Below are 13901 nucleotides of genomic sequence, written 5' to 3' on the forward strand. Positions count from 1 at the left end.
GTGCTCTGTAAGCCTCTAAAGAATAGAAATGTATTTATTGTAAGCTGCAAAAAGACGCTATTTTGGACCTTCCATACTAGTTCTGCAGTTAAGGCATCTCTCAATTTGAGAAGCCTGCTAAAAAGCACATACATAGATTTCAGCACTAGTGGAGGATTAAGCCATTAAAACAGTTTTAGTGTTTGACTGAAGTTGGGCTTTATGAACAAAAAAAGATACATGTTTAATGCATGTTTAGTGCCACCATGGAACCACAAATCTGGAAGTCTGCTCCAGTTGTTAGAATGTCAAGACCATTTACTTCTTGTGATAAATGCTTCTTCTCCCTAGGTTCTATGATGTAAGATTTCTTCTTTAATATTGGCAACCATATTCTCCTTTCTAAAGTGCTTTATCCAGCAAAGTTCTATGCCTCCCCAACCAACATTTGCACACCCCTTGATTCCTACCGAAGCTGGATGGTCTGCAAACAAATGTGTATTAGTCAGTTGAGGTAAGGTTTGCTAGAAGTTACAGAAATCAGGTTCATCATTTTATTTTAACCAGCTAGAAATGTGGGACATTTTTGTGAACATTTAATGAGCCAGCTTGTAGGACTATTTCAGAATATTTAATACCAAACTAGACTTTAAAATCCTGTATTGTGCTCAAGAATAGTATACAATTAGTTTATGTACTCTATTGGAGTAGTTATATGGGGTTCCAAATGTAGCTTTTGCAAGCATTGCCTGACACTTCAGTGGTACATGGACCACATCCACATAATAAAGCAAAATCAGGGTAGTTTCACGATACTTAAAGGGAATCTGTCACCTGCTTTTAGCATTTTAAGCTGTCACCATTGCCATGTTCACTAAAGTACCTTATTTCCTGCAGTCTTCTTCTTACTTTATTTCGTTTTGTCCTTTTGATAAAACAGCCCTTTTTATGATATGCTAATGAAGCTCTAAGGTGCCCAGAGGGGCGTTTTTTTCCTCTCTGGTGCCCAGTGACGCCCCCCTGCAGTGCCCAGCCCGCCTTAATTTGAATCCCAAGAACGCCTCCGTTCTTGGGATTCAAATTAGGGCGGGCTGGGCACTGAACATGGCAATGGTGACAGCTTAAAATGCTAAAAGCAGGTGACAGATTCCCTTTAAAACAAGCTGTTTGTTTTTTTGTTGCAGTTTTTCTTGCAAAAGGCCAGCACCACTCAGGATCATATCCATGGCTATGATTAAGGTCACAGACTGATCAAAATGCGTAAGCTGTTTTTATGGGACCTTTTGAATGAAGGATTGACCACTGAATAAAGCTGGAAATGTTGGCTCTTGAGTGGTGCTGGCTTTTTCCATGAATTTTTCTTGTATTATTGGCTTCTAGGGCTACCGCACACACATCTTATATATACAGTATATATATTTTAGACAAAAACGCAGTAGCAAATTATAACGTGCCCTAAAAACAGTGTTTGTAGAGGCATTTTAAGACAGGCATTTTTTGTTTCATTTTTGTTCCCTTGTATACTCTATACTCCCTCCCCTAGTATACTCTGGATGTGGTGTTTTTCAGGTATTTTCCCATAAACTTCTCTATAGAACAAAAAAAATAAACTAAACGTGCTTGTAAAAAACACATGAATTTCTTGTCATTTTTTCCAAGCTAAAAATAGACACCAAGCAAAAAATATAGGTTGGTAGCACTTTCGCAAAAAGCTTGTAAAATTCCATTTTATATCAGATTAATTATGCTAACAGTGTTATCTTAATGTACAATTGTACAATTTAATATATTTTACTATATGCAGCATGTCATTAGATATGTTTTGTAGTTCATGTGTGAAATGCAGTTAAGATACAGTATTGAATTGAATGTCTAAAATTTGAAGGCAATTTGCAAAAAAAACCACAAAAAAAAACCTGTACATATTTCCTAGGTATTCTGTAGAATAATGAGTTTTTTAGGCAATGTGTGAAAGATCAAACTGTATCCTAAAACGTGAAAGCAACATAAAAATTAAATACATTTTCTAAACTTAAAGGCTATGTACACTCATTGCATTTTACTCATTTTGGGCTAAAAATCTGTTTCAGTTAGTCTTTATTAAAAATATTCAGCCATTCTCTCACAAAGGGTTAACTGTCTAGCTGTGTGAATGGTACTTTCACTTTTTGGCAGTAATCTAACAAACCTTATCTCTAAATTACTAATAGCTCATAAACACTTATTTAAAGAGAACCTTTCATCAGTTTTGACATAGGCTAATTATGGTATTACCTTGTAGGGCGGCCCCACTGATGCCATGGGTGTTTTTTTTTCAAAAGCCCCCCCGTTCGTCCACTGTGGCCCCCACCCACCCGATGATTTGGCGTGCTGTATTATAATGAGCAGTATAGTCGCAACTGGGAGGAGATGCAGTCTTCTGCTGTGGGCGTCTCCTTCGCCCTGGCTGTGAGCGCGATCCAATCAGAGTGGGCCGCTCACAGCCAGGGAGAAGGAAGAGAGATGACAGTCAAAACTGATGAAAGGTCCTCTTTAAGCCACATTCTTAGCAGAATGATGATAATTGAGCTATAATGAGTGTCTATAAGGTCAGAGATAAGGAGCCGTCAGCTGAGCTGCCTGATGGAATACAGAGCATGCTTCTAGAGAATCTCAAGGTTTTATAGAGAAAGGGTTAGCTCAAAGTGAGTGCAATGCAGTAATAATAAATAGCCTTTAAAGAGATTTTTCCATGTTTACTATAGTTTTGAAAAGATTTGCTCATGTAGTTCCTTAGCTCGTGTACAGTCGTGGCCAAAAGTTTTGAGAATTACATAAATATTGGAAATTGGAAAAGTTGCTGCTTAAGTTTTTATAATAGCAATTTGCATATACTCCAGATTGTTATGAAGAGTGATTAGATGAATTGCATAGTCCTTCTTTGCCATGAAAATTAACTTAATCCCCAAAAAACCTTTCCACTGCATTTCATTGCTGTCATTAAAGGACCTGCTGAGATCATTTCAGTAATCGTCTTGTTAACTCAGGTGAGAATGTTGACGAGCACAAGGCTGGAGATCATTATGTCAGGCTGATTGGGTTAAAATGGCAGACTTGACATGTTAAAAGGACGGTGATGCTTGAAATCATTGTTCTTCCGTTGTTAACCATGGTGACCTGCAAAGAAACGCGTGTAGCCATCATTGCATTGCATAAAAATGGCTTCACAGGCAAGGATATTGTGGCTACTAAGATTGCACCTCAATCAACAATTTATCAGATCATCAAGAACTTCAAGGAAAGAGGTTCAATTCTTGTTAAGAAGGCTTCAGGGCGTCCAAGAAAGTCCAGCAAGCGCCAGGATCGTCTCCTAAAGAGGATTCAGCTGCGGGATCGGAGTGCCACCAGTGCAGAGCTTGCTCAGGAATGGCAGCAGGCAGGTGTGAGCGCATCTGCACGCACAGTGAGGCGAAGACTTTTGGAAGATGGCCTGGTGTCAAGAAGGGCAGCAAAGAAGCCACTTCTCTCCTAAAAAAACATCAGGGACAGATTGATCTTCTGCAGAAAGTTTGGTGAATGGACTGCTGAGGACTGGGGCAAAGTCATATTCTCCGATGAAGCCTCTTTCCGATTGTTTGGGGCATCTGGAAAAAGGCTTGTCCAGAGAAGAAAAGGTGAGCGCTACCATCAGTCCTGTGTCATGCCAACAGTAAAGCATCTTGACACCATTAATGTGTGGGGTTGCTTCTCATCCAAGGGAGTGGGCTCACTCAAAATTTTGCCCAAAAACACAGCCATGAATAAAGAATGGTACCAAAACACCCTCCAACAGCAACTTCTTCCAACAATCCAACAACAGTTTGGTGAAGAACAATGCATTTTCCAGCACGATGGAGCACCGTGCCATAAGGCAAAAGTGATAACTAAGTGGCTCGGGGACCAAAACGTTGACATTTTGGGTACATGGCCTGGAAACTCCCCAGATCTTAATCCCATTGAGAACTTGTGGTCAATCCTCAAGAGGCGGGTGGACAAACAAAAACCCACTAATTCTGACAAACTCCAAGAAGTGATTATGAAAGAATGGGTTGCTATCAGTCAGGAATTGGCCCAGAAGTTGATTGAGAGCATGCCCAGTCGAATTGCAGAGGTCCTGAAAAAGAAGGGCCAACACTGCAAATACTGACTCTTTGCATAAATGTCATGTAATTGTCGATTAAAAGCCTTTGAAACGTATGAAGTGCGTGTAATTATATTTCACTACATCACAGAAACAACTGAAACAAAGATCTAAAAGCAGTTTAGCAGCAAACTTTGTGAAAACTAATATTTGTGTCATTCTCAAAACTTTTGGCCACGACTGTACATCTTCCCCTTGTTTTTTTCAGTTTTAACTCTCCTTATTCATTCACCATGTAAATAAATCACTCTGGTTTGTTTCCATCCTGTATGTTACACTTCCGGCTGCTGTATCCAGTCAAAGCCAAGATGTACTTCTCCTTTCTCTGCCACAGCTTGAGCACCAACCCTAATAACGCCCAGCTAGTTACTTAGACACTCCCCTATCACTACACCTAACAACGCCCAGCTAGTAACAAATTGCAAAAATGGTCAGCTCCTGACTTCCAGTTCGTCGGCACGGGAGAGGAATCACTCCAATGGAAATATAGCAAAAAATCCCAGCGGACGCTCTTCGTCTTTAAAACATCTCTTTCAGCAATACAGATACATATTGAGGACGCGTATCGGCCCGTCCTGCCTTCATCAGCTTCATATGAGCTGATGAAGGCTGGACAGGCCGATACACATCCTCAATATGTATCTGTATTCATGAAATAAAGAAAGAGATGTTTTGAAGACTAAGAGCGTCCGCTGGGATTTTTTGCTATATTTCCTTTGCAGCTAGTAACATAGACACTCCACTATCGCTAAACCTAACAATGCCCAGCTAGTTACATAGACACTCCCCTATCGCTAAACTTAACAACGCCCAGCTAGTTACATAGACACTCCCCTATCACTACACCTAACAACGCCCAGCTAGTTACATAGACACTCCCCTATCACTACACCTAACAACGCCCAGCTAGTTACATAGACACTCCCCTATCACTACACCTAACAACGCCCAGCTAGTTACATAGACACTCCCCTATCGCTACAGCTAACAACGCCCAGCTAGTAACATAAACACTCCCCTATCCCTACACCTACCAATGCCCAGCTAGTTACATAGACACACCCCTATGGCTACACCTAACAAAGCCCAGCTAGTTACATAGACACTCCCCTATGGCTACACCTAACAAAGCCCAGCTAGTTACATAGACACTCCCCTATCGCTACAGCTAACAATGCCCAGCTAGTTACATAGACACACCCCTATGGCTACACCTAACAAAGCCCAGCTAGTTACATAGACACTCACCTATGGCTACACCTAACAAAGCCCAGCTAGTTACATAGACACTCCCCTATCGCTACAGCTAACAACGCCCAGCTAGTAACATAAACACTCCCCTATCCCTACACCTAACAATGCCCAGCTAGTTACATAGACACTCCCCTATGGCTACACCTACCAAAGCCCAGCTAGTTACATAGACACACCCCTATGGCTACACCTAACAAAGCCCAGCTAGTTACATAGACACTCCCCTATGGCTACACCTAACAAAGCCCAGCTAGTTACATAGACACTCCCCTATCGCTACAGCTAACAATGCCCAGCTAGTTACATAGACACACCCCTATGGCTACACCTAACAAAGCCCAGCTAGTTACATAGACACTCACCTATGGCTACACCTAACAAAGCCCAGCTAGTTACATAGACACTCCCCTATCGCTACAGCTAACAACGCCCAGCTAGTAACATAAACACTCCCCTATCCCTACACCTAACAATGCCCAGCTAGTTACATAGACACTCCCCTATGGCTACACCTAACAAAGCCCAGCTAGTTACATAGACACTCCCCTATCGCTACAGCTAACAAAGCCCAGCTAGTTACATAGACACTCCCCTATCCCTACACCTAACAATGCCCAGCTAGTTACATAGACACACCCCTATCCCTACACCTAACAATGCCCAGCTAGTTACATAGACACACCCCTATGGCTACACCTAACAAAGCCCAGCTAGTTACATAGACACTCCCCTATCGCTACAGCTAACAATGCCCAGCTAGTTACATAGACACACCCCTATGGCTACACCTAACAAAGCCCAGCTAGTTACATAGACACTCACCTATGGCTACACCTAACAAAGCCCAGCTAGTTACATAGACACTCCCCTATCGCTACAGCTAACAACGCCCAGCTAGTAACATAAACACTCCCCTATCCCTACACCTAACAATGCCCAGCTAGTTACATAGACACTCCCCTATGGCTACACCTAACAAAGCCCAGCTAGTTACATAGACACTCCCCTATCGCTACAGCTAACAAAGCCCAGCTAGTTACATAGACACTCCCCTATCCCTACACCTAACAATGCCCAGCTAGTTACATAGACACACCCCTATCCCTACACCTAACAATGCCCAGCTAGTTACATAGACACACCCCTATGGCTACACCTAACAAAGCCCAGCTAGTTACATAGACACTCCCCTATCGCTACAGCTAACAATGCCCAGCTAGTTACATAGACACACCCCTATGGCTACACCTAACGAAGCCCAGCTAGTTACATAGACACTCCCCTATGGCTACACCTAACAAAGCCCAGCTAGTTACATAGACACTCCCCTATGGCTACACCTAACAAAGCCCAGCTAGTTACATAGACACTCCCCTATGGCTACACCTAACAAAGCCCAGCTAGTTACATAGACACTCACCTATCGCTACACCTAACAACGCCCAGCTAGTTACATATACAAACCCCTATCTCTACACATAACAATGCCCAGCTAGTTACATACACAATCCTCTATGGCTACACCTAACACAGCCCAGCTAGTCACATAGACACTCCCCTATGTGGCTTCGCTAGGGTGCTGAGTCTCCTTAAAGAGATCAGTTCTGTATGGAGACTTACTGGAAGTACTCTATGGTTCAAAGACTTATTGGCAATGCTCCATGGGAAACGAATATACAAAAAGGTATCTCCACCTCTTGAAAGTGGCTTCCTATAAATTAAAATTTGACTTTCCAATAAGCCTTGGGATTTGACAAAGGAATATAGAAAAGCCAGAGATCTTGGGAGATAGCTCTTTGCATATTCATTTTCCATGGAGCATTGCCAATAGGACTCATAGGAAAACACATTCAAGAGGTGTCACTAGTGAGATTGTTTTCTTCCTTGGAGATACCTCTTTACATGTTACATATATCGAAAAATGGGATCCTTTTCAATGGCACAGTCAGTGAAATGCTTTCTCGTTCTTCAATAAATATCCAGTACAGATCATATTTTCAGCTGTACTTGAAATAAACTGTTCAAAATACGATCTGTACTGTATATTTATTGAAAAGTATTCCATTTTCCGATATATCTACTTGGGTTCTGTTTGTCATTGTTGGATTGAATTAATGGCTGCAGTCAGAAGGATTGCTGAATCCTTCTTGAGTGTCAAGCCCAACAAGGTATTGTGCCTGTCACAACCAAAAAGGTCAGTGAGATACTTACTACACTCTCTCTGTTTTTCTTGCATCAAAATAAATGTTAGACGTTGTATAGAATAATTAGGCTTTCAATAAAATCCCTAAGTAATCCTTAAGTAATGTATATATGGTCAGAATTAAATGACGTTCATACTTTGCTAAAGATGATAGGAATTCTATAAAATGCATGCATTTTGCACATATACTAGCGTGTGATTGTTGGTTAGGTTTGATGAAAGACCCAGCAATAGCTTTGTACCAAGGCTGTGAACATACAAGCTACATTGCTGATAGGTAGTACCTCTATAAGGCCTTATGCACAAGACCATATTTTTCACCCATGTGCTATCAGCATTTTTGGGTGATAGCACTCTGGCCCGGTAATTTCTATGGGGCCATGCACATAGAACCTGTCCTATTCTTGTCTGTATTGCATACAAGAATAGCTCTATCTAATGATCCATATTTTGCGGCACCGTTGCTTGTGGGCCAAAGTACGGACACATCTGTGTGCACGAAGGTTAATTAAGGTTTTTATCCTGATGGGTATGGAGCAGTCTGAAAACCAAAAATAATATTGCAGTGTGGTCTAAAAGCAATATTTCCATCCAAGGTATTTATGGCATAGCCACTGTATATCATATAAAATGCACCAATAGGTGTGGGTCCTAATCCTGAAACTGTTATCTATTAAGAAAACTGGGCACTAGATATTCCTGTTCATCTGTTTTTGTCCGCCATAATCTCCAAACACTTCAGAGAGGTGGCAACTTGCATGTGGTCCTCTCCTTTGAAATATATAAGTTATGGAAAGAGCCGAATAAGCAGCTATAGCATTCATAAGTAGGGATGTGCACAAGACTGGTCTCCCTTTCCATAGCCTCTAATGGAGTGGACTGTGCATAAGCACAGCAATAAAGGACACAATGGGAATACCCCTTTCATTATTTATCTGGTAACATGAACAATGATTTAATGTAGAAACCATTATGGTGGGAAGTGTTGTCATTGTTCTAAATATGGGGGGAGATTTATTAAAACTGGTGTAAGGGAAAACTGGCTTAGTTCCCCATAGCAACCAATCAGATTCCACCTTTCATTTTTCACATCTCCTTCGGAAAATGAAAGGAGGAATCTGATTGTCTGCTAAGGGCATCAGTACTACTTTACACCAGTTTCATAAGGTACCATGGGAGAAATTTATCAAAAATAATGTAAGGGGAAACTGGTTTAGTTGCCCTAGGAACCAATTAGATTCCACCTTTCATCTTCCAAAGGAGCTGTGAAAAATGTAAAAGTAGAATCTGATTGTTTGCTATGGGCAGCTAAGCCAGTTCTGCTTTACTCCAGTTTGATAAATCTCCCCTAATGTGTCTATTAAAGGGATCTTTATTATTGATGGCCTATTCTCAAGAGGAATATCCTCCAACAGTCAGCTGTTCTGCAGTAGTTCTGGCACTGGAACTACAAAGCTTGTCCACTTTGTAGTGGATATAGCAGGTGACCGCAGTACTACTCCCATCCACTACACAATGATGGAACTACTGCAGAGCAGCTGATCAGTGGGGATGCCGATTGTGGGAACCCTGTGGATCTGATATCGATGAGCTATCCTGAGGATAGACCATCAGTATAACAATCCTGGTGAACCTCTTTAGCTCAAAAGGTCATAATTAGGGGTGCACCGAAATTTCGGCAGCCGAAAATATCGGCCGAAAATGCACCTAATCCACTTCGGCCGATATTGTTACATATCGGCCGAAAATATGGGGTGTGGGATTTGTCACCCACCATCTGCGGGCGGGCGCCGGGCGGGCGGTTTACTTTGTCACTGCATCTTTATTTTACCTTACAATCGTGAGGCTCCAGTAACTAACAACTCTGCAGGCAGAGCGGAGGCCGGCGTAACGTCACTTACTCACGTGACGCGCCTGCTCCGCCTCCTTCATTCATAAAGTGGGCGGAGCAGGTGCGTCACGTGAGTAAGTGACGTTACGCCGCCCTCCGCTCTGCCTGCAGAGTTGTTAGTTACTGGAGCCTCACGATTGTAAGGTAAAATAAAGATGCTGTGGGCAGCAGGGCCGGGGCTGTTATGGGTAGGGGGGATCGGTCTATGGAACTGCTATGGGGAGGGGGGATCTGTGCACTGCTATGGGGAGGGGGGGATCTGTGCACTGCTATGGGGAGGGGGGATCTGTGCACTGCTATGGGGAGGGGGGATCTGTGCACTGTTATGGGGAAAGGGATCTGTGCACTGTTATGGGGAAAGGGATCTGTGCACTGTTATGCCCATAACAGTGCACAGATCCCCCTCTCCATAACAGCGCCACCCACAGATCCCCCTCTCCATAACAGCGCCACCCACAGATCCCCCTCTCCATAACAGCGCCACCCACAGATCCCCCTCTCCATAACAGCGCCACCCACAGATCCCCCTCTCCATAACAGCGCCACCCACAGATCCCCCTCTCCATAACAGCGCCACCCACAGATCCCCCTCTCCATAACAGCGCCACCCACAGATCCCCCTCTCCATAACAGCGCCACCCACAGATCCCCCTCTCCATAACAGCGCCACCCACAGATCCCCCTCTCCATAACGGCGCCACCCACAGATCCCCCTCTCCATAACGGCGCCACCCACAGATCCCCCTCTCCATAACGGCGCCACCCACAGATCCCCCTCTCCATAACGGCGCCACCCACAGATCCCCCTCTCCATAACAGCGCCACCCACAGATCCCCCTCTCCATAACGGCGCCACCCACAGATCCCCCTCTCCATAACAGCGCCACCCACAGATCCCCCTCTCCATAACAGAGCCACCCACAGATCCCCCTCTCCATAACAGCGCCACCCACAGATCCCCCTCTCCATAACAGCGCCACCCACAGATGAATTTCATTCATGAAAAAGAATTATTAATAAAATCATTAAAAAAAAAGTATTTTAAAAGTATTTGGGCAAAAAGGCAGTTTCGGTTTCGGTTTCGGTTTTCGGTCAAGGGCATCCTGAATTTTCGGTTTCGGTTTCGGACCAGAATTTTCATTTCGGTGCACCCCTAGTCATAATTGTATTGTTTTTTCAATCTTGTGAGTTCAGTTAGAAGTTTACCAAAGCATTATGAATATTTGTGTCTATCAATATGTTACTCCGTACAATTCTCTCTTTACTTCTTTGAGTAAGAATACTATTACCAGAGAGTGTCCTATATATTTTTTCTTATTGCCATAACCATTGTGAGGACTTGAAGCCTTGGAAATACTGGATCTTAACATCATTGGAGATTCTTGTGAAGCGTTCATTTGTATTTAGCATTAACTATTTAAATACTGAACACATACTGCACACATTTCTATATATTTTGATACAAAAAGTGAAAATGATTCAGGGTATAAAGGTTTATACAGGCATAAAAGAAGATAAACTCACTGGGCCTACTGGCCCTGCCTCATCCCCACCCTCGCCATGCCTCCTTTTCAAGGGTGGCGTAAAAACACCACTTGACCCTAGACTTGGGTGCAGTGGCATTTCAAAAGTCGCAAACATGAGGTTTGGCATAGGGGGAAATAGACTTTACTTTGAGATTTGGATATTAGAATACATTTCTAATACCTGTCTTTATTAGTTAATGTTGGTAGGAGGGAGTCACCATCCCTGCTGTCAACATTCCTGAATAAATAATCCATCGGAATTGTACTTTTCAGAGAATAAATATGTAGAATTTTATGATCTTGTCCTTTTGTATTGGTCTGTCTTATTTGTTTAAGTTTAATTGATGCAAAAAAATATGTTAAAGATGTTTGTGTATTATTTATTTTGGGATATACATTGCCAGAATCCATATTTAGAATGCTGAATCCATGCTTTTAGAAGCACACACTTTAAAATGGAACTCTCAAAGCCACTTTAGTGTGGGTTAACATTATAGAAAGTCTAGTACTTTATTTGTCCACCAAATAATCAGACTTTTAGTTAAAAGCTATTTATAAGAGACATTTCAGCGGTGGTGGCACTAATATAATGCTTTCATCCATGTCCTCCAGGACACATAAGGACACTGTCTTTGTTCTAATAGTTGCTATTCAAGAACATCGATGAAGACAGTCACAAAGGCTAAAATTATATTCAAATTATAATTCTGGAGTTTAACTTTAATTCCAAAAATCTTTGCTTAATTACAGAGAACAATACAGTGCAATTAGTTTATTGTTACATGTCCATTGAGTTGACGTGTTGATGCAGGCTAAATCAGAAAAGTGCTCACATTGGTAATCATAGATTTTTTTAAATAGATGGACAGTGTATCCTAAATGCATTTTCTTTCTCTTATAGTTTCAGGAAAACCTGACCTTTCTGTCAGTCAAATATCGGAAAGCAGCTTGCTACTACAATGGGAACCACCAAGTGAGTCAGTTGGACAAGTCCTAGGTTACCGCCTACAGTTTGGGCGTATTGATGCTAAAGTTCTTTCAGAGCTAGAGTTTGGAGCTGAAGAAAAGAAATATACAGCCAACAATATCCATAAGGGTGCAAAGTACATCTTTAAAATGGCGGTCAAAAGCCGGGCGGGCTTTAGTGAGGAAGCAGTACAAGAGCATATGATACCAGAGGAAGCATCTAAAGGTTATCCTCAATTAACTGATCCTAGCAATATCACCTCTGTGTCTATCCAGCTAAACTGGCTGCCTCCTGTTCTTGCTGAACAGCATGGTGTTATCACCAAGTATACATTATCCTATTGGGTAGTCGACTCTCCAGACAAAATGCTGGAAATGGACCTACCATCTTCTGAAAATAATTGCTTGCTGAGCAACCTGAAGCCTAACACTGTTTATGAAGTCAAAATACGTGCATACACCAGTAAAGGTCCTGGGCCTTACAGTCCAAGTGTCCAGTACCGCACTTTTCTTCTAAATCAAGGTAGGCCTTATCAGTCTTGATTCCTTGGCTTTAATTTTGGTTCTTGAAAGCAAGCAGGTAAACTAAAGCAGCCTTCAGAACAAGGGCAGTCATGATAAATGGGATGGTGGTCTTTCTGCCATATGTTTTTTCTATATAAGAGTGATTCGAAAGGTATTTCCAGGTAAGTGTTTCCCCTTATTCAAGTTTAGTTAAGACACTTCTCATGAGTTTCTGGGTTCACCAAACATCACAGGTGGGAAACTCCTCTGCTTCCTCTTCCTTTCACTGTGTGCATTGTAATATTCTTGTTGCCATCTCTCGTGCTTGATTAATCAATCTTACCCCCTTTTGTGGTGTAATGCTTATAATTGTCTTATAATGCCATTTCTGGTTTTGGAGTCATGAAGCAAAGTGTGGGCTAGTTTAATATTAAATAATTATGGTATTTAAAAACACACAGTTTATTTCCTTTATAGTGTCTCAAAAGTCCTCTGTCCTCTTGAAAGTGGTTCCTAAAAGGCATATTCTACTTGAGTAACTTAGAGACCCGGCCCTCTCCCTTTTTCTTTTCAATATTTTTCAGTATTACCCAAAAATTTTAAGGTCAAAATGGTCACGAAGACTTCAGTTCTCTTGAGCTGGGAATTTCCTGAAAATTACAACTCAGTAATGCCTTACAAGGTAAGCAAAATTAATGTTTGTTTTTACGTTAATTAGACCAACCGATAAGAAAAACTCTGATAAAGTGCATGCAATACACTGGGGTCTAGCATAAATTACTATAGCCAAAAAAGAACCAAACCAATAACCCCAAAAGGAATGAGGAAAACACTCATATAAAATATATGTAGTTTTATTAAGACATAAAATAAACATACGACATAAGGCACAAGGCAATGGGAGGATGGGACGCCCCGTGTATCGCACCTGCAAAACCCCCACCCTCACATATACCGTACTGACAAGGGAACGTGCCAGAAATACAAGGTGCTAAACCACACTATGGTGGGTGAGACGTGGAATCACCCAAAGTAACATGTTACTTGATGCATACCGCAGATGTACATAATATCGCCTTATCACACATGCCATGGTTGCCAACCAAAATAGATGGTGACCGTGGCCTGCCTTTGATGTAAAGCAGAAAACCAGGTCACAATAAATGATATGATCATAACAAAGCAACAATAGCATGTGCAAAAAATAACAGCCAAATAGAGACACTAAACATAAACTACGGAATACATGAGTTACCCATGATGTGTGGAAGCACCAGGTATCTGAACAGAGCTGCACCTCGACGCGCGTTTTGCCAGGAAAAGTCTTCATCAGGAGGTAAGGAATACACACAGGTGTCCATCTAGTTACATGTTACTTTGGGTGATTCCACATCTCACCCACCATAGTGTGGTTTAGCA

The 13901-nt window shown here is 42.0% G+C and overlaps 1 protein-coding gene across 16 annotated transcripts in view; it reads left to right on the forward strand.

Annotated features, from left to right (window-relative positions):
- Positions 1-13901, forward strand: part of PTPRS (protein tyrosine phosphatase receptor type S) — a 600160-nt gene that overhangs the window by 322803 nt on the left and 263456 nt on the right. For 11 of the 16 annotated variants that reach the window (XM_040417715.1, XM_040417713.1, XM_040417721.1 and 8 more), the window contains 2 exons: positions 11914-12501; positions 13067-13164. In XM_040417715.1, coding sequence (XP_040273649.1) covers positions 11914-12501; positions 13067-13164 — 686 coding nt within the window. The remainder of the gene's footprint in view (positions 1-11913; positions 12502-13066; positions 13165-13901) is intronic. The other 5 variants (XM_040417724.1, XM_040417726.1, XM_040417725.1 and 2 more) reach the window with 2 other exon arrangements.

Source organism: Bufo bufo, chromosome 2 (genome assembly GCF_905171765.1).
Source record: "Bufo bufo chromosome 2, aBufBuf1.1, whole genome shotgun sequence".
Taxonomy (NCBI): Eukaryota; Metazoa; Chordata; class Amphibia; order Anura; family Bufonidae; genus Bufo; species Bufo bufo.